General features: G+C 40.1%; 1 protein-coding gene across 15 annotated transcripts in view; it reads right to left on the bottom strand.

The window, feature by feature from the left end:
• The window catches only part of dlg1a (discs large MAGUK scaffold protein 1a), a 139,000-nt gene that overhangs the window by 74,763 nt on the left and 37,531 nt on the right, over positions 1 to 26,706 (bottom strand). For 8 of the 15 annotated variants that reach the window (XM_017479979.3, XM_053683478.1, XM_017479982.3 and 5 more), the window contains exons 4-5: positions 5,379 to 5,546; positions 1,927 to 2,034 (exon numbers count right to left, since the gene is read on the bottom strand). In XM_017479979.3, coding sequence (XP_017335468.1) covers positions 1,927 to 2,034; positions 5,379 to 5,546 — 276 coding nt within the window. Of the gene's footprint in view, positions 1 to 1,926; positions 2,035 to 5,378; positions 5,547 to 23,472; positions 23,804 to 26,706 lie in introns of those variants that run through there. The other 7 variants (XM_017479986.3, XM_017479987.3, XM_017479990.3 and 4 more) reach the window with 3 other exon arrangements.

Raw genomic sequence — 26,706 nt, 5'->3', positions numbered from 1 at the left:
CCATGTTTAGCATAGGCATGCTTTAGCAGGAAATTAATATCCACCTTACGAAATGTGAAACATACAAACAGTACATTTTGAGAATAGATGCAGCATATGAAGGAGAAAAAAAACGTACAAAAGAATCTGATCAACCACAGTTTGCTTTTTTTTTTTTTTTAATTTTAATTTTTTTTACAAATTGTAATTTAACACACTGTAAGTTCATATCTGAAGTAACTACAATAATGCAGGACTGTCCAAATAACTACAATAATACCAAAACTACAAAAATAACTAAAATAATGCGTAATGGTCCAAATAACTATATCAATGCTGGAGTGTTCAAATAACTACAATAATGTTGGATTTCAACATAAGTATAATGATGCTGAACTGTCCCAATAACCACAACGATGCTGGACTGTCCCAATAACCACAACGATGCTGGACTGTCCCAATAACCACAACGATGCTGGACTGTCCCAATAACCACAACGATGCTGGACTGTCCCAATAACCACAACGATGCTGGACTATACAAATAACCACAACGATGCTGGACTGTCCCAATAACCACAACGATGCTGGACTATACAAATAACCACAACGATGCTGGACTATACAAATAACCACAACAATGCTGGACTATACAAATAACCACAACGATGCTGGACTGTCCCAATAACCACAACGATGCTGGGCTATACAAATAACCACAATGATGCTGGACTATACAAATACCCACAATGATGCTGGACTGTCCCGATAACCACAACGATGCTGGACTATACAAATAACCACAATGATGCTGGACTGTCCCAATAACCACAACGATGCTGGACTGTCCCAATAATCACAATGATGCTGGACTGTCCCAATAACCACAATGATGCTGCACTGTCCCAATAACCACAAAGATGCTGGACTGTCCCAATAACCACAATGATGCTGGACTGTCCCAATAACCACAATGATGCTGCACTGTCCCAATAACCACAAAGATGCTGGACTGTCCCAATAACCACAATGATGCTGGACTGTCCCAATAACCACAACGATGCTGGACTATACAAATAACCACAATGATGCTGGACTGTCCCAATAACCACAACGATGCTGGACTGTCCCAATAACCACAAAGATGCTGGACTGTCCCAATAACCACAACGATGCTGGACTATACAAATAACCACAATGATGCTGGACTGTCCCAATAACCACAACGATGCTGGACTGTCCCAATAACCACAAAGATGCTGGACTGTCCCAATAACCACAAAGATGCTGGACTGTCCCAATAACCACAATGATGCTGGACTGTCCCAATAACCACAATGATGCTGGACTGTCCCAATAACCACAATGATGCTGGACTATACAAATAACCACAATGATGCTGGACTATACAAATAACCACAATGATGCTGGACTATACAAATAATCACAATGATGCTGGACTGTCCCAATAACCACAATGATGCTGGACTGTCCCAATAACCACAATGATGCTGGACTATACAAATAACCACAATGATGCTGGACTATACAAATAATCACAATGATGCTGGACTGTCCCAATAACCACAATGATGCTGGACTGTCCCAATAACCACAATGATGCTGGACTGTCCCTATAACCAGAATGATGCTGGACTATACAAGTAACCACAATGATGCTGGACTATCCCAATAACTACAATGTTTTGCTATATCGTTTAAAAACAGAAAAAGATAGAACGTAAAAACCCAGCAAGCACTGGAACATCTTTGCCATCTAGTGCCTGAAATGAATACTACAACACAGCTTTTTCTCAGAACAAAAATTTGACATTTTCTTCATCGTTCCTTTCTAAGCTCCATCCAATATTTCCATCACACAATCCACTCAAATGATATGGCGAACATAAAAGGACCTAATTGTATACGGCAGCACTGGGTGTTTACCTGCATGAGTGCCTCATTGCGTGCGTATAGCGTGGAGAAGGCAGGGGCTGGCACCTCCTCTCCTCCTACTGGGGACGGGCTCTCAAAAACGCACTCCAGAGACTCTACCTACAGGGGAAGCATGCAGCCACAGTGATGCACAGCAGAACCCAATCAAAGGAACACACAAAGCCAAAGAACAGAGGCCAAAGTTTATACAACACTGAAACAGCTGGCTCTGAATGATAAGAGCCAAAGCCCAGCTCGCTTCATCAGAACCAGAATGCTTTATGAGTTGAGACATGAAAAGCACAAATCAACATGAGTTGAGAAGCAACAAAATGCATGATGTACTGCATGTTATAAATTTATATATGACATAATTTGAAATTATGAAAACATGCGTCACATCATGAAGTTGAACCATCATGATAAGTGAATCACAGGACTAACAAAGTAACACAACTCCCTGAGATGTGTCAAATGAGTCAAAAGAGTTCCTGAAGCACATAGACTAAGTGAATGATCTCTCAAGTGATTAGTGGACCATGCAACAAAAACATGAAATGTCTACACATCTAGAAATGGAAATCAAAGGAGAGGTGTCCACATTAATACCCAAAGCTGGCAGAAATGCTGAATGCTGAGTGTTAATTCAGCATTAAGTTTAATTTCCAATGTACAGCATTTTTGTGACTAGATGACACCCATGATACGCTTATGGAGCTGCATAGTGTGTGTGTGTGTGTGTGGGTGTGTGTGTGTGTGTGAGTATATGTATGTGTATCACACCATGCACAGGCATTTACAGGCACATAAGCCAGTCACAGGTCGGCTCAGCTGAGCAACCTGGAGTGCCACAAGATGCCATCTCCATCTGTCCTGGTTATTCAAGCCAAACACTCACAGAGTGCAAACGTAAAAGCCCAGTCAGGGGCAGGAATGCTCAGAAATACATCATTACTAATTAAAATAACACGTTAGATCATTTTGCATTGGATACTTTTACATTAAAACGCAACACAATCATGATTGTGATAAAGATTTACCGATACACTAAATGGGTCCATATCTAGCAGAATGCCCGTAAGGCAGTTCTCTTTAAATAGAAGCTGGTCCAGGGGACCGTGGTGCATCATGGGTAGGTGGGTTAAACCACAATGTGTCTGGTCATTCTATCACCACTCAGACTTTGGCTTAATGGAGCATGCAGCGGTGCACAGATAAGATGATAATCTCTGACAAATCTGATTAAAGCAGCAGATTTAAACCAGAGTATAACACTGTTAACATGAACTTCTCCATAACACACACACACACACACAAGCGTGTGATCTCTAGATAAGAACAGTCATGAAATTTCATAGCAGTCTACCCACATGAAACAGGTAATAACAGATTTAATTTAAATGCGTTGTTCTTTTTATTTATTTTTTTGTGTGAAAGGTCCTACAGTTACTGACATCAGCCACAAGGTGGAGTAAGACATCTATCATATTTGCTAAAGTAAAAGCCTGACCTGTCATCGCCTCATCAGTTCGATTTGACAACAAATCAATTTGAATCACCATCTCAATTGCTGTAACCATTGCCCTCATATGACCTTGGTGTTCTAAGTGAGGGATGCTGAAATGTTTAAATGTTACGCTTGCTGCATGAGCTATTCGTATTTCTCTCTCATATTCACGTTTCCAATAACAAAAGATGGGCAGAATAAAAGTAGAGAGAAGCAATCAGTTGGGTGAGCAGCCAGCCAGCCTCACCATCCTTGAATGCATGGGCTGATTTAAGAAAAATGCAGGCTCACAGTGACAGTGCCTGTGTATGTGTGTGTGTGTGTGTGTGTGTGTGTGTGTGTGTGTGTGTGTGTGTGTGTGCACGCACGCGCGCGCACACAATAACGCCAGCTCTGTGCACTTGAGGCTGATGAGAAGTGACAGGCAGGGCTTTTTAGTCTGCTTTGTGGGAGAGAATGGAGCTGCAGTGATCTGTGGCTGCCTGGTCCCAGCTCAGCCCATCCTGGCACGGCTACTCATCCAGCTGCACTAGGGTGAGCTCAGCCAAAACGTTCTCCTTTAAAAAGCTTGTACTGCCAATCTGGCATTTCTGTTGCATGTGGGTTTGGAAAAATGTACAAGCACACTTCCTGTTCCAGATGAGACGAAGATAGTAGGGCTCCCTCTTTGTACACACGGTCTCCAGTTAAGCACGTTTTGACCGAGTAAGCTCGGAAAGGATTGTGTAATGCTTATGGAATTACGGTAGGTTAGTCTTTCTTTGAGCACTAGGGATATCAGCAGAAGTCGATTTCACCACTACCAATCTCATCATAGCTAAAGGCCTCTGTGGACAGGCCTGGGGAAAATCAGTGGACTTGAAGTCTGGCCAGTTACGTGAACGTGAATAAGTTTGTACCGTGTGCTTTACAGAAGATTACATAAAGTATAATACATGGACATTTTCTGTGTATATTTATATACTTCATATTTTAATGTTTAGAAAAAGTATATGTATATTAGAGTTGACAGGAAGGCTATAGAAACTCAACCACTTTTCACAACTAGAGGTCGACCGATTGATCGGTTTTGCAGATTAATCGGCAGCAATAACTGATTGCTGGAACTATCGGTAATCTGCAAAAATCTACACAGATAGTTTTTTCCGGTTGCGTCCGTAGCTGGAGCGGCTGAGAAGGGTCCTCTGTCATTATACAGTACGAGAGCGGCCTCTAGAGACGAAATAAAAACTATCTCTGACAAATTTTGTTGTGTTATTTGAAGTGTTTTTTGATTCATTTTGGATGTCTCCATTTTTATTTATTTTTGCTTTGTATATATTTTATTTGCGTTAATATTTCTTAATAGGTAATATATATATACATATTGATATATTTATTCCATTTTTAAAAAGTAATGTACATTTTCATGGTACAGTTAATACAGTTGCACTAAAGTTCAACAATATTTTACTTTGAGTGTTATGTTTTCATTCAGTATCAACTTTAAAAACCACCAGTTGATTAATTTTTTATCGGTAGGTACCGCCCAACTTAGTTATTGGTATTGGTAAAATCTGTCAACCTCTTTTTACAACAGTCGTAAGCAGAAAAGCATCTCAGATGAGTCAAAACACACCAAACCTTGAGTTAAATGGACTAGAACAGCAGAAGACCACATCGGGCTCCACTCCTATCAGCCAAGACCAAAATTTGAAACTATACTGTGCACAGGATCAGTGCAACTGCACAGCTGTAGATTGGAAAAAGGCCAAGTGAAAATGTAATACAATAAGCATTGTAATACATTAGGATGGGAAGATATGTGGAAAATAAAAACTGCTGTAATGGGTGCAACACTGTAAAGGAATTGGTCACACAGTGCTTACGCATGTATGGGATGAGACACAGACTTGCTTGAATGATTTAGGAAATGGGACAGAAAAGGAGCACAAAGAGGAAGTCAAAAGACTGCTACCTTCATAGGGGAGATGTGTGAATGAGAGACAAAGCCATGGACATTCTCAATCTGGGAGATGTTTTTCTCCGACACCTGGACCAGCTCGGGAGGCTGAACGTGTCCGGGCAGGCGGGTCGAGCCGTGTTCTGGAGGAGAGTTGGTGTCCTCATCTTGATATCTGTATTTCTGACAAAGAAGACACAAAAAAATCCCATTCAGTTACATTTAGTTGGAGTGTTATAAACTGTACAGTAGGAGTATATTCATTCTGTACACAGTTCTGCTATTCAAAATACCTCTAATTAACCCTCAATATTCAGAAAGTGAAAATAAAACTAGACATAAACTAGCGGTCTAATGAAGACATGGAAATTGCAAAACACAACACTAATCTCCATCTTGCAGGCGACTGTGAAGTAAGGATCAAAGTCTCACACAGCAAGCTTTTGCGAAACACACAGATGAATGTCATCAGATCAAACAGAACAGTTTGCTCCATGCTGCGCCTGCAGCCTGACCTGATTGGCTTTGTTAGCAGGGAGCCCAGGTGTATACACAGCACGCTGCTAAACGCTTCATAGTACACATGCTTCACTCTGACATCAAGGAGCAACAAAACATTGGAGTAAGACCTGAACATTTTTGCTCTTACTTTCTGGTCTTGTTGACCTGTGTTCTGTTCAATTATACTATAGCACTGTTAAATTCTTTATTCTGAATGGTCAGAAGGTGTTGATTAATTTTCTATAACAGCGTGGCTCTGACATGGTGTCAGCTGCAAGGCAAATTATAGGGTTAAATGAATGCACTTATTTAAATACATTATCATGTCTATAGTAGCAATGATTAGACTGCTGTGCCACTTGGGATCCCAAAAACATTCTCATTCACTCACACACCTCACTCACCTCAACAACCCACTCAGCCACCCAACCCACCCACTCACTCATACTCACCCACCTACTCACTCATACTCACCCACCCACTCACTCACTAACCTACTCACTCACTCATACTCACCCACCTACTCACTCATACTCACCCACCTACTCACTCATACTCACCCACCCACTCACTCACTCATACTCACCCACTCACCCACTCATACTCACCCACCCACTCACTCATACCCACCCACCCACTCACCCACTCATACTCACCCACCCACTCACTCATACCCACCCACTCACTCACTCATACCCACCCACTCACCCATACTCACCCACCCACCCACTCACCCACTCATACTCACCCACCCACTCACTCATACCCACCCACTCACTCATACCCACCCACTCACCCATACTCACCAACCCACCCACTCATACTCACCCACCCACTGACACTCACTCATACTCACCCACCCACTCTCACTCACTCATACTCACCCACCCACCCACTCACTCATACTCACCCACCTACTCACTCACTCATACTCACCCACCTACTCACTCACTCATACTCACCCACCCACCCACCCACTCATACTCACCCACCCACCCACCCACTCATACTCACCCACCCACCCACTCATACTCACCCACCCACTGACACTCACTCATACTCACCCACCCACTCTCACTCACTCATACTCACCCACCCACTCACTCACTCATACTCACCCACCCACTCACTCATACTCACCCACCCACTCACTCATATTCACCCACTGATACTCACCCACCCACTCACTCACTCATACTCACCCACTGATACTCACCCACCCACTCACTCACTCATACTCACCCACCCACTCACTCATACCCACCCACTCACTCACTCACACTCACTCATACTCACCCACCCACTCATACTCACCCACCCACGCATACTCACCCACTGATAATCACCCACCCACTCACCCACTGATACTCACCCACCCACCCACTCACTCATACTCACCCACCCACCCACTCACTCATACTCACCCACCCACCCACTCACTCATACTCACCCACCCACCCACTCACTCATACTCACCCACCCACCCACTCATCTGGAAACTGGGTGTGACACAACCTGAATGGGACACTAGTCCGTTGCAGTGCACCATGCACATATACATTCACACCTAAGGGCAAATTTGATTACCACCTATTGAAATGCTTTTGGGATGTGGGAGCAAACCAGAGAACCTGGAAGAAACCCACATGGGAACAGGGAGAAGAAGACAAATCTACACAGACAGTAACCTGAGTGGAACTGAGGCTATCCTAAGCTCAGGTGAGGCGGAAACACTTATTATTCAGGGTTTTCCCTACCATAGAAAGGCTTAGGCCTAAGTGTATTTGTGGAGCTAGTGTTCCATTTAAGAGGATACTACCCTTCTAAAATTCATACACTAGACGGAAGAGTAAATAGTACAGATTGTAAGTGTATAGTACGTTATTTGGGACATAACTTTATTATTTACTCTCCGATGTGTGTTTTTAGAACAGAAGTAACGTAATGAGTAAATTTACCCCATGCCCTGTGCAGACCAACTAATCGATAATGAGATTCGTTGACAACGATTTTCATAATCAATTATTATCGATTAGTTGTTGCAACTCTAGTTACAACCATTGACTCAGACAAGTTGCAAACCATCGACAAGGTAAACCTCAACAAAGAATAAATGAAGTATATACGTTAGATAAATATACCTTGACTGAACTAACATTAGTATTGAACATGGCATGGTAACTAAACAAACTTAGGCTATGTTCACAAGTAATGTTTTCTTCTGATGAAAACCGCTGCTTAAAGTGTTTTTATAGAATATAAAAAACAATACTAGGATTATTATGTAAAAGAGGTGCTGACTGCTTCAAAAAAAAAAATGGTTGAAACATCATTTAAAGGTGATACATATTTTAATGGGTCCACATACATTTTCATTACATCTCAAACATATTATTTGGTGAAAGAAATTGACTTTTGACTGCAAGTACAATAAGTGTTTCCAGCTTTCCTTCACAAATATAGGAAGGATAATGGTAAAACAACAACTTGAAAAAAAACTTTCACTAACTTAAAATTGCATAATGTAAAACTCCCCCAACCACCAAAACCTAGGAAAACCCCTGTTATTATTATTATTATTATTATTACTACTACTACTATTACAACACCTTCTTCCTCTAGGGTGAAAATGGCTTGAACATTTACAATTACTACCCGTAACATCATTCCTTCAAGTCCACTGGAGAAACCAAGCAAAAGACAGCTTTTATTTTCGCATATACAAATGTGCTACATGAAATTCTTTCCTGCATATTGTTAGGAATCCAGGGTCAGAGCACAGGTTCAGCTATGATACAGCACCCCTGGAGCAGAGAGTGTTAAGAGTGCCACCCTTTGAGCTTGGCAGTGACGGGGCTTGAACTCACAACCATCTGAGCAGTATCCCAGGGCATTAACCACTGAGCCACCACTGCCCCGACTCCAAACATTTAAAAATGGGCCTTTCAGACACAAACAGAACATAAAGATTTATTAACATGCATCCAAAGTAAACACCGACTGCAAGTTGGCTTTGATTATCTGTTCAAAAACATACACCCCATCTGAGGCACAGAAACTATTTTTTGAGCTCTCTCCCAAGGCCTACTTTCTGACAGTGATATGTGTACCAGAAACCTGACAGTATAAATCAGTGCTGCGGCGTGCGGGGCAAGTCTGGCCTTCCACTAGAAGGCAGCCAAAAGGCAAGTGGATGTGAAGAAACTCACTGATAAATGAGTGTGTTATAGAGCTGAGGTGGGAAACACTGCATTAATGAGCAAAACCCCCTGCTTGCTCTCTGCTGCACAGTCATCATGATGACCTCAAACTGCCATGCATGATCTGATATATTCAGCTGCAGGAGTATGTGAGGGAACCCACATTATTAAGCATCGTCTTTTGTTCACATATGTCCATCCCTGTCTAGCACTATACTGAGGGGAAACCCCCAAAACACCGATTTTTATTGTTAAGGTATCGCCATAATACCACATATAATAGGGCTCAAGCATTTGAGTCTACTTGTATTTAAACATCATCTCCAATATGGATAAGCAATTCAGTAGATTTTTTTTAACAGTATACAAGTACTAAACATATAATAGGTAAGTATGTGATACAGTACACTATAAAGTACGTGAAACTGGCAGATTTGTACAAGTGTCTTGTTTTTACACAGTGCATTGAATTGCATGCAATTCTAAAAAACAACGTAATAGAGGCAAGTACTACCCAGCTCCTCCAATAAATACAAGCGCATTTAACTGAAAAGAACAGACAAGTCATAAATTATTCAACACTTACCCAAAAGTCAATGTCCTGCCAAATATGGATGGATCTTAGTCTCAAGTATTACAGTAGATCTGGCAGTCATAATACCAACACTACAAAGCTTTAAATTATTACCTATTAATTTCTGAGTATTATAGCACCAGGCGCTACTCTAAATACCTATAAATATTCATATAAAAGTACTATATACTTGAATATTGAACATGCAGATATGTACATTAATATAATTAAAGTACTATATACGTGAATATTGAACATGCAGATATGTACATTAGTATAATTAAAGTACTATATACGTGAATATAGTAAAAAACTGGTTTGTTGCCCAAAGTGGAACTTTGAACCACATTGAAACTGACAAATGTTACTATGGCAACCAGTAGTAGGAACACCTACTACCAACTTCGTAGTACAGCGACTGGCGGCAATTAAATTGCTGTATGTGTGAACGTTCCTTAAGTAAGGTACTCATTTCGGTATCAGTATCTGTGTTGACATATACTCATACTTGTCTTTGGTCTGAAAAACAAGGTATTGATGCATGCCTATTAATTAAGTAAATATCCATTAAAAGATGGCAGATGAAGAATGGTCTCACTGCTTTCCAAACAGAATATTCAAATATATTGCTTTGCTGGTTTTATATAGACGACTGACAGATTGAAATGTGGTAATAGTTTCAGATAAGAAATAAAAACCAGTTATTAGTAGTATAGCCAGATTTTTTTTATCTCCACAGTACCAGATATAGAGCGAGAGTTGTGAGTCCAAACCCTCGTTCAACAGAATGTCTGACAGCATCATGGAGCAGCTTCACAGTCACAGCATGAGTGGATTAGATTCACTGCCACACCGCAGTGTCTCTTCTTACCTACTTGCGGTCCACTAGTCCACTCTGGCTCCGTTGTTAAGGTACCTAAAGCCCTTAAAACATGTCAGATTCAATACAGGTCAACCTGCAAGGGCATTTCAATTCAGACTTTGCCATGAGCTGAACTGCCAACTGCACTGATCAAGATGGTGTCAGTTGAACATATATTTTTATTCATAAATGTGAATAAAACATCTTGAGTAAAATAAGAAACAATGACATCAGGCCAATCACACACATATCTATCTTATGGTCAGATATATCCTATCCATTTATGCTAAGGTATGCAACACTGTTTGGATGTGATGCAATTTTGCCACGGATTGAAGGAAAATGTTACTCCAAGTCATGCCTACTACTATATACGTTACAGAGGGATGAAATCCACTGTGATACAGTGCAATTTATGTATTCAATCATTTATTTTCAGTAGCCATTTTATCGTGTTCATGTTGGATCGGTGGATCCAGAGCCTGTCCCAGGAATGCTGGGTACAAGGCAGGAATATACCCAGGAAGGGACTAGGCCAGTCACGATAACTACTTTTGTTGGACAATATATTGTCCCAGAAATAACTGCTCACGCAGCTTAAGCAGCTCAAACCCCGACATTATTGACTACGACTGGATCATTTGAAACACTAGAACTATTCTTTCTAGATTTGTCTTGTTCAAAAAACATTGTTAGTCTATTGTTAATATCTTGCGTGTAATTTTTTCAACAGTATGTTTAAATTAAAATCGGTGCTGGTGCTAGTGCTTGCTACACAGCTTAAATTTGAATATGCACAGTTTTTGCATTCAAATGTGCATTTGTATCTTTAATAAAAATCTTAATTTCAAATTTAATTTGACAGCCCTAGAGCAGACAAGAGAACAGAAGCAGCGTGTATGGCTAAAATGTTGGTGTGCTATGCTGCATGTAGTTCAGTGTTTTGCCTCATGCTGTAATTGCCCAAGTTATTCACCTAGTTCCATGTATTTTGGACTATCCCTGCTACTGCTGTTCGCCAATCAATCACCTGACCTGTGCCTGTGTTCTGTTTACTGATTTTGAGTCACAATTTGGATTTGTCTGCCTGCCTCTTAAATAAAACGCTTAAACTACATTTGCATCCGCCTCTACTCGCCGAACATGACATGGTGACATTCATTCTTATGTAAATAAACACACGTAAACGCAATGGGCGATATCGAGGTCAGCAAAAATGATCATGTCCATATATCGTACGATAAGCTGATAATGTAATTATCGTGACGGGCCTAGATGGGACACCAGTCCATCACAGGGCACCAGTAAAAGTCTTTTGGAGGTGGAGTAGACCTGAGTATCTGGAGAGAAAAAAAATAATAAATACAAGGAGAACATGCAAAACTCCAACCAGCTAGGAAATGTAGCTCAAGCTCGAAATCCCAAACCCTGATGCTGTGGATCCATACTGATTTTATATTATATATTATATTTCCCAAATTATTTCCCTCTAGATATGCTTTTGTGTCTAGCAGTACACTCTGAAACACCCACAGTAGAGGGACGGTCAAAACAAACCAAAAAAAAAAAAATGCTTTTTTTGTTTCATTTGTGATTGGTTTTACATAAAAAAAAAATGAAAAAAAAACAACCAAAAAACACAATGCTTTGCAACCCAGTGAAGTGTTACAGGTAAAGAACGAGCTATGTGTAGTATCGAACTTTACCAACATGGTAATGCTCCTATAACTTCAGCTGCCACTGCCTCCCAATTGTTCTGAGATTAGTGCAGCCATGTTGTAAACAGCAAATGACTGAATGCAACACTAATTTGTCTGGCGAACGTGCACAATAACACGTCAATCAACTGTTGAGCCAAAGAGAAGTCCCAAAGAGAGATTGACAAGCAGACATCAGTCTATTCAATAGGCGACAGGCTCCAAAATCTGAACAGGGCCACTGCAGTGACTGGACTATATAGCTATAGTGGGTTGTAAAATGAAAGGAAACTCGCAAAACAACGAGATGAAGAAGAACTACTCTCCTAAGAGCTCAAGTGAGCCCCAGGCCACCCATCACACCCTCTGTGAGGCCAGATTGCCTGGATAATGAGCTGCAGTGATGGGTCAACATTCTTGATTTAAAGTATCCAACTCAAGTACACCAATGTTACTGGGGTAAATCTTGGTTAAATCATGTACATGCCATGGAATCCCTCTCCAAAAGATGACACATGATTCTGATCAGGAAAGTACAAGTTAGTATGAGAGATTGTAGTTGGTACTGTACGGACCACTGAGGACAGCAAATCACCCTATTTTCTACTGTTTCTTTCTGACATTTGCTGGGTTTGCAACTTTGGAAAAGTTAACCATTATAAAGCCATGAATTTGTGTCTGCTAAATAGATAAGAAATATATTCGGTTTCAGAGCATACTATATTTTATTAATACTTCACCTTGAGCAGCTTAGGAGGGCTGTTTCAATTGGCATCACTATGCCACACTGATGCCAAAGCACACTAAAGACATCAAGTAGAAAGGAGCTCAAAGTGTATTGTTAAATCAAAGCAAAGCACAGGTTTCTAACATACAAGTTCTAATATGTTATCATTCCTGTAGTAGTAAATTCACAAGAAAAATTTCTCTGGTGGATTTTCTACATGAACAAATAAAAATATGTATTCGTAAATATGGTGATGTTTTCAGTGAGAAGACATTTATTTACCATTTTTGGATATTTATAAGTCATAACAGCGCATTCACAAGTACAAATGGATCAAATAAATGTATTGTTCTTAATAATGAAAGAAAAAACTATAATCACTGGCAAATAAAACACTTTATTGGAAAAATAATCAATTTCAGGGTGGTAATAGTAACTCCGCTTCACATAAGGGCTGCATCATGCAAACATGTCTCTGACCTCAAGTGTTTTAATTCCTTGATTTCATTCAAAAAAAATAAAAAAAATTAACCCAACAATGAACTCTGAGATCCTGAGCTTTTTAACTGGACATTATGGTTTATGACTGAAACATACTTCCAGCCATTTTTCAGGTCAAAATCCTCAACATGTAAAACCTCTTAAAGAAATGAATTGCACATTTTGAACCCTTACTTAGATGTGACAGAGCTACGCACACCCCTTCCTCTAACTGTACCCTTTTGCTTCTGTGTTCAATGGAAGACAACGTTCTTTAAAAATTAGGAGGAAAAATAAAATCCATGCTGCAGCAGTTTGTGTCAGCCTATGAAAACCTAGGCTTACAAACAGAAAACTGTGTGTGCAGAATTAAAATAGATTTGGGCCCCCCCCCGAAGAAACATGCCCTCACCTGATCCGCACTGTCAGTTTGAAAACAGACGATTTGGCTTTCATGCACTACAGTAGAAATTTTCATCTTAAGACACACACACACACACACACACAGCTCTACCACTGTTTTAGTGAGAACTAAACACTTAATACAACATACTAATTTAATTATAATAATAATGATGATGACGATGATGATGTTCTGCATTCAAAAAACTAGCCATGAAAGTTCAATGATGTATAAATATAGTGATTGAGGAGGTCATGAATAGGCCATCCATCCATCCATCCATCCCTCCATCCACTTTCTGTACCACATATCCTACACGGGGTCGCACGGAGCCTGGAGCCTATCCCTGGGAACTCGGGGCACAAGACAGGGGACACCCTGGACAGGGTGCGAACCCATCACAGGGCATACATTCACACACTATGGACAATTTAGAAATGCCAAATCAGCCTACAACACATGTCTTTGGACTTGGAGAGGAAACCGGCGTATCTGGAGGAAGCCCCCAAACACGAGGGAGTACATGCAAACTCCACTTACAGGACAGAGTTGGAAATCTAACCCCCAAACCTGGATGTTCGAGACAAACATACTAACCGCTAAGCCACTAAGCCCCCCAATTTTCACTTGTTAGCATCTAATTTTTTTGCAGAGTGATCATCCTGACCAGCCTCATTAACTCCAGAAGAGTGAAATATGGCATTCGTGTGATCTAAGCTTTAACTAGGCATGTCAAGGGTTCCCTCAATGAGTCATCATAAACTGCTTGGCATGTTTTAATCACAATATGAACCCAACATATAATATTTTGCCCATATTGTTCAGCATTGGTTTTAAGCTGATAGTGAGTGAATGTGATTTATGGTGGTTTCTTTATGAAAGGGGCACTCGTTCAACCAATTCCTCACCCCTTATGTCCTCGTGTGTGCTCGCTCTGGGCAGCATGATGTTCAGCAGCATCTTATACATCTGTGGGATCTCCCTTGAGCAAAGAAGCCATGGAGCAAAGAGTTCAACAAATTATCAGCGTAATGCATTATGTACAATTAATGAATGATGGTTGGATGAGATCAATGGGCTATAAAATTTGGCTACTGTTTATACACGTTGCCTAATCAAATACAGCAAACTGAATGCTAAAAATGTAATCTGCCAATAAAGCAATGCTCATTGATATTTTACTACATTATCATCAGCTGAACAATGTAGGTGTCTTTTTATCAGGCATCATTTCAGTTGCCATGAGTTTCTCACTTCACAGGAAATTAAACACTATCTAGTTTTACTGAACCATCTCTGGTAGTCTTATCTCCTCACCCTGCCAGATAAGCAGCCATTGCTAAATTAGCAACTTTTCCAACAATTACTTCTGAGGAGAAAAAAAAAAAAGAAGAAGAAGAGTAAATGCTGAATACCGTTTTCCCATTTTAATTCATCTAGTAATTTAATCACTTAATTACAAATCTCGGACATGGAAAACTACTTTGAATTATCAGATTCCTCACCAGCCCAGAGAACAATACTTACATTCTTTAAAGAAGGTTTTATCTGAAGCAAAGCATGTTTAAATGAAACCTCAAACATTAATTCAACATTTTGCCTATTTCTATATAGGTCACAAAGATCAATATTAAAAACATCTTGCCTACATTTTTCAATTCAATTTTATTTGTATAGCGCTTTTTACAATGGACATTGTCTCAAAGCAGCTTTACAGAAACACATAAAGACAGGATAAGGATTTTAAGCGTGTGAATTTATCCCCATTGAGCAAGCCGGTGGCGACGGTGGCGAGGAAAAACTCCCTAAGATGATATGAGGAAGAAACTTTGAGGGAACCCGTCCTCATCTGGGTAACAACGGATAGTGTGAAAGTAAAAGAAAGTTCATTATGGTTTTAACATGAAGACTGTTTTGTTGAACTAGTCCACTGTAAACTAAATGAGACCTGAGTGTGAAACTACATGTGGTAATTGCAGTCCATAGCAGCAACCGTAGTCCCAGCAACCACAGCGAGAATGTCCATGTGGAATTGAGGTTCGAAACTATTTCATGGTACTTCAAGCGGTACGGTCCTAATCAATCTCCAGGCTGTAGCCTCCAGTTGATGAGAGCTCCATCCGGACTTAGGGCATCTGAACGGATCAGGCATGTCCGGAGTGCAGAAAGGGTCAGGATCACTGGCATCTCCATAAAATCTCCAGGATCTCCAGAGTATCCGAAGCAAACTTAACCTCGCAGGCCTGACATTCTATGCCAAGAAGTGTGTGTGGTGGAAAAGATGGAAACAGAGCACCTGGGTAATAGCAAGATCAGGGCACAGGTGGACAAAATCGAGGCAATATTGTGTTGTGTTATATTTTCGTTTCATTCTGCAATTTGTTACTGAGCCATTTACCACCCTCAATACCGAGGATGGCAGCAATCCAATGAAGGGGACTGTATGTGACCATTACTGCATAGATAGAAAGTACCTCAGTACCTCCTTTTGCTACAATATCAACAAAAATTCAGCCAATTAACCAGTAAAAATTAGTACATAAAAATGACATGCATGGTGGCTCGCTGGTGTGTAGCCTCACAGCTCCAGCATCCCAAATCCCATCCTAAGCTTGCTGTGTCTGCACTTTTGAGTTCTCTTCTTTCCTCCTGCCTCCCACAAACATGCAGGTTGGTGGACTGGCCACTCTAACCTGCTCGTATGTGTGAATGAGTATGAATGTACCGGTATTGCTGCGATAGGCTCTGATAATGTGGTTACTGAAGATGTATAAAAAAATTGTTTTAAAAATTACAATGCACTAAAAGCTGAAAACAGTTAATTATATAAATAGTACTTAACATACAGTGGGAGCAACACTAGATTTGGCTAATCATCAAATGAAGCTAGTTCTGATGGAGCTAGACTCTTCTATGGCCCTATGACAAAGCATCACCATTCAGCATCGGCTCCTCATCAGCATCATCTGTAAAGCCTGCCTGGAAGCTGAGGGTAGTGACTACCTGACCTTCATGGACAACTCTCCCAGTTCTCAGACCTTACCTGTCAGAGTAAATATCTCAACTTCTAGTGCAAGCACATGAGTTTTTATGACTACATTATAGCCACACAATCACTTCCAGACTGTTTCTGAGAACCTCTTATTTTCTGTATGCTCTGTCTTGCTTTAAGCTGTAAGTAATGCAAAAAGTTCCTCATCTTTTTTGTGTGTTTAAATTGTACTACCTACACTTCCTTTATCTTGTAACTGTAATTGCACTTATATTTCCTCTGCGCCTTTCTGAATGATGATGTTACCCAGAGTTGTACATTGCACAATATTGCAATTCTCTCCTTCTCGCTATATACTGCTGATTTGAAGGTGCGTGCTATTTAGCTTGTAGCTTTTTTCACCTAAATTTCCTCTCCCTTAACTCCTACAATTATCTTGCACTATTCCTAAAACAGAAACACATTCATAAAGCGCTTGCTGTGAAGCATACTCATTAGCGATGTATGTCTAGACTGTGCCTTTCTTACCTGTAAGTCCCTTTGCCATTACTGCCAATCAATAAATTTAAATGGTATAAACAAAAATTCTGCCACCTAAAGACAACTGGAATACAGGATCGGCTGTGTCATTGGTCTGTGTCATTGAGAAATGTCTGGAGTCTCATATGGAGGAAGAATGACATAATTCCCTTGTCCTTCCTCATGACAGTTCGGTATCTCACACTTCAGAGCTAAACACTTAAACACAATGCTAGTGGTTAAGGCTCTGGGTTACTGATCAGTACTGTACATTGGGGGTTCAAGCCCTAGCTCTGTCATACTGCCACGGTTGAGGCCCTGAGCAAGGCTCTTAACCCTATCTGCTTCAGGGGTGCCATATCATAGTTGACCATGTGCTCTGACTCTTTGTTCCTAACAACTGGGTTATGTAAAGAAAGAATTTGACTACACTGTAATGCGTATGTGACTAATAAACGCTTATTCTTCTATAACTCAGAAGTCACACAAGTGTACATTAACACTAAATGGAAAATAACTCATCTGCACTCATTCTCTTTTATTTGAAGTAGCTTTGTATGCCATATTTTTCATTTTCATCTCAGATTTTTGTTTTCATTTCATTCTCTTCATATGACTATATTAACCCTAGTTTGGACAGACGTGCTAATATCTGCTTCTACACTAAAAACTAAATTAGATGAAACGGCAAGATGACATTTAAATAAGTAATCCAAGATGGGATTACTTTCAATCCACAGAACGTCGACAAAAGCACTTCTTTCTGCTCGTTTCTCACATGAAGATCCAGCATTAGGAAGCTGCCAACTTTCACAGATGTGCAGCAGCAGTAAACAGCGGCCAGGGTCAATCGCATGACTCAAAGTATGATGGAAATATAACAAGCTTGCAACTTGAATCTTTGTGCAAACATTGCACTTCAGCCATGTTTATCCTATTCCAGTTACATACCCTAACATACTGAGTGTAACAAGCAGAGCCTCACCTTTTTTCTTTCTGCAGTTATTCAGAAGAAACCAACTGCTCTGCAGCAGTGTGATTCATCCAGGAAATACTGGCACATGGAAAGTTCCAGCTCAATGTTTTACTAGTTGCTGTCTAAAAAAGAGGCATGTGCTAAACATGCCCACATGTCAGGCAGGGGTAATAAAGAAACTGGTGGATGAGAGAAAGACCTAACCAACAACTCATCAAGACCGAATAAACAACATGTACAACTCTACTGTATATCATACTCCAATCATCACAGTGGACATTAATGGATTAATCCTGTGACAGTCAGACGTCAGGCAGAAAGTCAGAGAAAATTAAACTCCTAAATGAGAAATATCACAAATGACCTCATGCTCAGCAGAAAGCAGGTCTATAAAGCACTGCTAACTCTGAGAGCAGCCAGCAGAGACGTGCAGTAACACACTACTGTGTCTTCGCTCTGCCAGTCTGGAGGGATTACCAGCAGCTGCTCCGCAGCTCATTATGGAGAAACGACGAGAAGAAAAGAGCAGCTTGCATAGTCGGATACAGGCAGGCAAGGATTTAAATCTTAATGGGCTGACACTGGCAGATTAGACAGCATAAGAGTTTATTTCAATTAATATCCAACATGTCTTTTATTGCTGGTCAAGTCACTTGATTTTGGAGACTTGACAGAATGCCAAATACAACATCACATTCTACTGTTAAAGATTGTGACTTATACAGTTTTGGCAACCAGCACAATGCCATCATGTGGATTAAAAGTAGTGTTGTGTCACAGTAAAATCAGTGAGTTTCTTCTTCAGAGAGAATGAAAAAGGTGAATTCTGCTACAAATAATTAAGTAAGTCCACATATACTGTATTCTGGATTCACCAGTGGGGTGAAGGATTTTTTCAGATGTTTATACAGACATTTGATTAACGACGGATGTCGCAAAACTATAAAAATGGTACTTTACCTGTAACTTTTCAAATTTGCAGCAGTAACTGAGGTGAAAGACATTTATGGAAGGAGTCTCCAGTGTTAGCACTTACAGCCAGTATGGTTTCCACCACAGGACAGTCTTCAAGACATGTCTCAGTAACATGACAAGATGAGTTTTTAGTCTTATTAACTTCATTAAAAAAAAAAAGAAAAAGTCGTTAACGAGGAAATTACTGTTTTCAGTTGCTATTACAAGTGACAACAGGATCTAGAAGTATCACGACATTATAATATAACTATAACTGTAACTGATGTAAAAAAATAAAAAAAATAAAAAAAGTATGGCATTTCATTCTTTAATAAATGACACGGTATAAGAGGAATAAAACACTTTAGGACATGACTGGTGTAGGAAAATAAAAATTTGCTTTGTGAAGGTCCTATCCCACTACCCTATTAATGATTATCTTCTAATAACAGCACATTTTGTTCCATATATATTAACTACTTCTAACTACACAGTTATCGAGAGGCCAGATTCCCTGCCTATTTACTGTTTACAAGTTATGTTTTAACTGTAACTACATAAAAAATGTCAAAAAAATTAAAACATCAAACATCAGCGGGAATCTGCTCATATCCCTTAATTTTACTTACTGCAACAGTGGAGTGTATCAATGTTAAAAGTTTCACAATACTGAACACAGCAATCAAAAATAAGTTACAGGCAATTACAACTCATGCAGGTTTTCTGATTCTGTAATGGAAGGGTGCAAACAGCACTCGGTACAAAATGAATGTGTGTGTGTTGAACCGAAAATATATTCAAGGTGAATTACTGATTTTCCACAAATAAGGCTAGTTCAGCTAGTGTGTCGTGTAACCTGTTGGCTGGACTGGAGTAAACCAATATTGCTGATTATTCCAAACAGGTCAAGCAAAAGACTAGAAGCTTGGGCTGGCTCGGATTTTACATAGTTAAATGATGAACTGGGCTAAAATGAAAAGTTTCCTCATCTGTTACGCTTCCAAACCCTGGGCAAGAAATGCTAGTACTCCTTTACAAAGCAGCATGTCTAAGCTAAATCAGTGCCGCTCCAAGATGAATGAGATTCGCCTGAAGACCCACTGACAGCGAGAAAATGCAAAAGATGCAGTAAAAATGTATACAGCTAGAACAGCTGTGTCAGGAACAATAATCATCATTGGAGGATTTCAGGAACCCTGAAATTAGACTTTACTCACTTTCTCAGGAATGGGCAAATCAGTAGCCCAGAACAAGCAGATTTCATGGCTGGGTTATTCGTTTTATTCAAAGTTGCCCGACAGTCACGTAGGCTTAACAAGCAGGGAAAAAAAAAATCCTGATTAACTTTCCCAAAACAAAAAAGTTTTTGGTATTTAGGTTTAAAATTTAACACGGATGATACGCGGTCTTTTTAGAAACAGGAAAACGCAAACAAAAGCCAAGCAAACTAAGTCCAGAACTAAACGGTCATACAAGCCATTTGTTGCTCTTAGTCTGTATTAATGCACTTAGCTAGCTAACTAGCTCTCCTTTATTACATTATGTTAGCCAGGTCAGTTTTCCAAAAATCAAAAAAATGGATTTGGAATCACACTGGAGCTTCCATTTACCCAGTGGGTGAGTGAATGAATTTATAAATCGTCCAACACCATTGCTTTTTTCTAGAAATCAGAAACTTAACTTTTACAGACACTCAGCTGGAGGACTGTAACTTTGGCTCACACACACACACACACACACACACACACACGCACACACACACACACACACACACTCTGTTGTCTGATATGCACTAATAAACCACAAATCATAAGACAGGACAACAACTAACAACCTGCCTTTAGCCCGGTACTACAGTAGAAGAAATTGAAATGAAATAGATATGTGGTTTAATATGTACGCTCACTGGCCACTTTAATAGAAACACCTGTATACCTGAATATTTGCACAATTATCCACTAATCCACCAGTTGCATTGCATAAAAACATGCAGATGCTGGTCAAGAGCTTCACTTAATGTTCACATCAAACATCAGAATGGGGGAAAAATGTGATCTCAGTGACTTTGACTGTGGCATGGCTTCTGGTGCTTTCCTAAGATTTTCAGACTTGACACAGTATGGTCTTTTTTAAAAAAAAAAAAAAAAAAAAAAAAAAAAAAAAAAAAAAAAAAAAAAGGTCAGAAGAGAATGGTCAAACTGGTCCAAGCTGGTAATGGTAAAATAAATAAGCGCTCTTTACAACCGTGAAAAAGGTTAGACGTGACCTGTTGTGCGTTCTGAGATTGACTAATTACACAAATGAGCAGTTCTACAGGTGTTCCTATAAAAATGGCCAGTGAGTGGACATGCACCCACTCAGAAACCTTACCTAGATTTCCCATACATCATTTCCATGTCCTCATATTGTGTGAAGACGAAATATGATATCCTTTATGATGAGCTCATGCTGAAAGGTTAACGCTTGCTGAAGGTCATTAGAGAAGAATGGCTGTATCCCATTTAATAATGAGGAAGCCCCTCCTCAGTTCATACGGTCTGAATATAAAGAAAGCTACAGCAGTTCCATAAAGCAATACTGTAGATAGCAAATAGGAAAACTGTCACATACACAAAGATTGTCCTGATAGGGCAGGACGAGTAATTTACTATAATCATGATCATGACTTCCACCATTCTTCAGCATTAGATAATTATCTTATACATATATTTCACCACTATCTGACAAACTGTGGTGACATACATATTTGCATATTCATTTATTTATTCAGAGCTTTACTGTGTTTAGATTGAGCAAGAGACACTCCATTACTACTAGTCTTATATCGTTATTATTCAGATATTATGTATTGGAATGAATGCTGAATTGAATGAAATCACATTTTTGGATGTATAATAATAAATAAATGTGGTTTCAATGTTGAGGAAAACAATTATGATTATCATTTTAGAAACGATCGTATCCCTAATGGCGGGATCTGGTCTCTGTTAGTCGAGCTGCTTGCATCTTATCGCAAATCAATTTATTTCATTCATAATGCTGCCGAGAAATCACTTAATGTTGAGATCTGCACTCATATATGCCAAGATCTTAAGGTGATTTATCAATTCTAACTGTTTTTAGTTAACACTGTGCCTAAAATTTCACTTTTTATAGCTTTTTATTGCAGTGTATATAATAACATTTAGCAGAGTTTGATCACTTTTGTAACTATTTTGATATTTCATAAAGCCACAGTTTTATTGTTAACAGATCATATGAAGCATCTTAAGCAAACTCTCATGAGTCAGAATACCTTGGAATTCTGTGCCCTTTAATTGTTTTGTTTTTTTAATTACTTTAATCCACAGAAATTTAAGGCAAACAGCAGTCCGCTGTAGCCATGTTCCTCAAGAGCAATTGATTGAATTGAATAATGCCTGCAGATCTGCATAAAGACAGGCAGGATGAAGTCGGGAATATCAGACAGAGATGATAAAAAGCAAGACAACCGTCTCCATATGCAATTTGTGCAAAGAACTAATTCAGACACAGGCTGGGATCCCCAGAGGACTAGGCAGTTATGTAACTACAGTAACTTGCCCTCATCTTTTGAACAAGCTAGGCAGACTACAACAAAGACGACACATATACTATTAAAAGTCCTATCATGTCATGACATTTCACACATGACTTCTGGCAAACATGGCTGTATGAGAGGACCAAAAAAAAAAAAAAACACACACATCAATAGGATATTTTCACCAAAACAAGTAGGACTTCTGTCCCAGAGCAATAGTTGAAAGAAAGACAGAAATGAAACACATATATGCATGCTTTACTCCAGGCATCAAGTGTTGCAGAGTGCCTCGAGCATAGCTGATGGAAAGAGAACAGTGCTACAGGCTGTCACATCTGTCAGAAATCATCTGAAGCTTTGCATTTTGCCATAAGGATGTTCAAGACATGGAGGCAGAGGTTTAGTGCTGGGAGTTTACTCCTCTACTAAAATATTAAACACTACTAAGAATAATCTGAACGTGCTCATTTCAAAGCCTTGAAAGATTTATTCTGTCACCTCAGTGATCCTGAGTATGACAGAATAATTACCAAGTCTAACTTCAGAAAGGAAAGGAATTAACCCAGCCTGCTTTATGACAGATTTATTAACAGAGTTGACTCAGCTTCAGGGGGAAAAAAATAAATAAATAAAAAAAGAGAGAGACACTGCTTTTTCTTCCCTACCTTGCATCCGAACATGAGCGAGATGGTGCTGTTGGTGCATGCTACTTTGCAGTGGCACAACATTGGCGAAACGCAATCCAAGTTCTTGATGCTGGGAGACATGCTCTCCGTGCCCGGGCTACTTCGATCGGTCAGCGATCGAACAGGTCCCTGGCGTGTGCTTCCTCACACGCTGCCCGCTGACTGATCCTGGCACGCACCCTCATCTCTCGGCTCAGTGCGTGCCTGCCTCCGTGCGCTCAGTGGACTCGCGGAGAGAGTGGCTGAGCGGGGAGCTCCGGAGCAGCCATGCTGCCTGTGGAGAGCCCTGCGCTGGGAGGGCTGATGATGGAAACAGGAGGGGAGAAGGAGGATTAGAGGTGAGGTGAGGCTGAGTGGGACGATCCGCTTCAGTGCTGAATGCAAAGATCAGCCTCTGCCATGCTTTACTCTTAGCTGAGAGATGGAGGGATTGCACCTCTCCTGCCACTGACTGCCCAAACAAGGCACAGGCAGAAAAAATATACAGGCAGAGAAAAAGAGAGAGATGAAAGAGGAGGGGCAAGCTGATGCATCGTGGGGCTTAACAGTGAGAATTCAAACAGATTCTGAAGTCTTTGATTGGACAGCCCAAGAGGAAAACTGGAGTATTCCTGGTTGACCCGCTGGGTATGACTATTTACCTGCTTTAAATTTCAAGGATAGTAAACAAAAGAGGACATTACAAATATTAGTTGAGTGCTTGAAAAGTTTGGCTGTGACCTCCGGCATAGGCTAATAAATCCACCCGACTGCTGATGTGAGGAAAGAAGCAGCCGAGACAGAGAATTTAAACCTCTGGGGAATCGGTGCAAAAGGTGACAGCATTAATTTATAATTTATAGGAGCGATAGTGTGCCTTCAGCTTTCTGCAGAGTCAGGAGACTCGAGGACTGTAAGCTCTGTAGCACAATGTACAGAGGTGAAGTGAACAGAATGAGCTTTAACAGAAAAATCTGCTGATGGAGCAAGTTTCACTGAAGGAAAAAAAAAAATCTCATCCTCAACATTCAGTTATGTTTGTGTACAGGCAGCACAGATGAAGAAATTCTTTTAATGACCTGAGATTATGCAAGAAGACACACCAAGCCCTATAAATGCAGATGTTTTATAGTCCTGGTATACAGTTGGGTTTGAGGTCAAAAGATGTATATGAGACGACAGAATTTCAGCTTTCATTTACTAATATGTAAATCGATCATGTTTTGAACAACTTAGACATGACACCTTTGGTGGCAGACCACCCAGTTTTTAGGTGAGCAAAAATATTGGAATAGATAGCCTTAACGTAAAGAACGCTTAATATTTGGTTGCGTATTCCTTTCTTGCAATACATGGATCAGGCTGCTGACCCACTGACATCACCAAACTGTTGCATTCTTCTTGCTTTTCCAGGCTTGTACTGCAATGCTTGCACAGCGTCTTACAGTTGATTGTTTTTTTTATTTTATTTTAGCTCTTTTTTTTTGGGGGGGGGGGGGGGGGGGGGGGCATGACTGATGTGGGTAATGCTGATAATCAAACTGATAACTTATTTAGCATTGTACTTTTGAAATAGTCTGCAGAAATATTTTTCCACTTGACAGCGTGTGAAAAATTTCTTACCCGCCTGCTACCTGGGTTTTTTGATTGTTGCCGCCGAAATTGCGATTGCACGAAATTGTTTTTCGTAGTGATGTCTGTTGGTAAATGAGCCCTTTTAACTGTACTCATGTTCGATGCATGTGAATGTGAAGAAGGCTTTGACTGTATGTCTGCTGTGATGATGTCACATGATACGTCTTGTGCCAAATAATCTTGAAATTTGCAAGCTCCTCTGAATATCGCAGAGTTTGCTTGATTTTTACGTTGATAAGGAGTCTTTATTGACCACATATACATATGCACAGTGAAATTCTTTACTTCGCATACCCCAGCAAGTCAGGAAGCTGGGGTATGACCGCAGGGTCAGCCATTATACAGCGCCCCTGGAGCAGAGAGGGTTAAGGGTCCATCAGTGGCAGCTTGACAGTGCTGAGGCTTGAACCTCCGACTTTCCGATCAGTAACCCAGAGCCTTAACCGACTGCCCCAATGCTGAAGGGACAATCCTGAAGGGACTGTTTATAAAGTTCTATCTGGGTTAAGAAGAATGAGAGATAGAACCATATAATACAAAGTTCATGAAATGTGTCAGAATGAATGGAACATTTACATTTTTTCCACTCCTCAGGCTCAAGCGTAGCAAAGTAACGATCATGTTGACTCAGTAGTGGGCCTCAAGCGAGAACTAATAATCACAGGATTATTTTGAAATGCAGGAATTCGCTTCATGTAAACTAACAGCGCTGCCCCTTAGGAGTACCCACAAGCCTTTGGGCAAGCGGTTCATGCTAAATAATAACTTTGGCCACTCATTGAGATCCTGGCCATGATCTCCATGCAGTACCACTGAGCTGCTATTGTAGAAATATTGCAGAAAGTCTGACTTGACATACATACAGGCATTTTCTTCTGCTTTCTGCAAGTCAAGTTAAAATTCTTATGACTGAGTAATAAGAAATACTTTCCATCTGTCCCCATGACACACCTGAGAAATAATCTGTTAAAAACAGAAATGAAACGCATGAGAATGAATAGCCAAACACGGTATTTCTCAGGATATAGTTCAAAATACTACAGTGTAACTGAAAGTCACATACAGTTGATGAAACATGGCCCACATACCCGGTGTACTAATTTTGTAAAAGTTTGTGCAGGAACATGTTGTACTTTATGAAACATCCATAACCCTTGCAGCTGTTCACTTCTGCAATATTGTTTTTGTGCAGCCTTTCTACAGTGAACAATGAATTCTCCTGTGCGAGTGTGTGTGTGTGTGTGTGTGTGTGCGCTGATGCTAATCACTCTGAGGAACAGCTGAAGGAGCATGCAGTGACTTTATCTAGATCATAAAGTGCTGAATTCTCATGATGCCATTAGAAATTCAGAGATTCAGCGACATGCGAGACAAAAAGGAACCGCACATGTACTGAAACCCTCTCTTGTGGGACTGATATTTCCATTCATTGTGTTGTTTTGTTTTATTTGCTCTTGGTTCGCTTCTGCAATTCTATAACTGGGTCTTTTCTGATATCATGAGATGATTTTTTTTAAATCTATATTTATATGAAGCAACTAATAAAGAGAAAAGAGTAAGAACATTTCTTAAGGTCATGCATTATATATTTTGAGCTTT

This window comes from Ictalurus punctatus, chromosome 11 (genome assembly GCF_001660625.3).
Source record: "Ictalurus punctatus breed USDA103 chromosome 11, Coco_2.0, whole genome shotgun sequence".
Lineage (NCBI taxonomy): Eukaryota > Metazoa > Chordata > Actinopteri > Siluriformes > Ictaluridae > Ictalurus > Ictalurus punctatus.
Note: the sequence above shows the minus strand (reverse complement) of the source record. Positions and strands in the feature narration are given on the sequence as shown.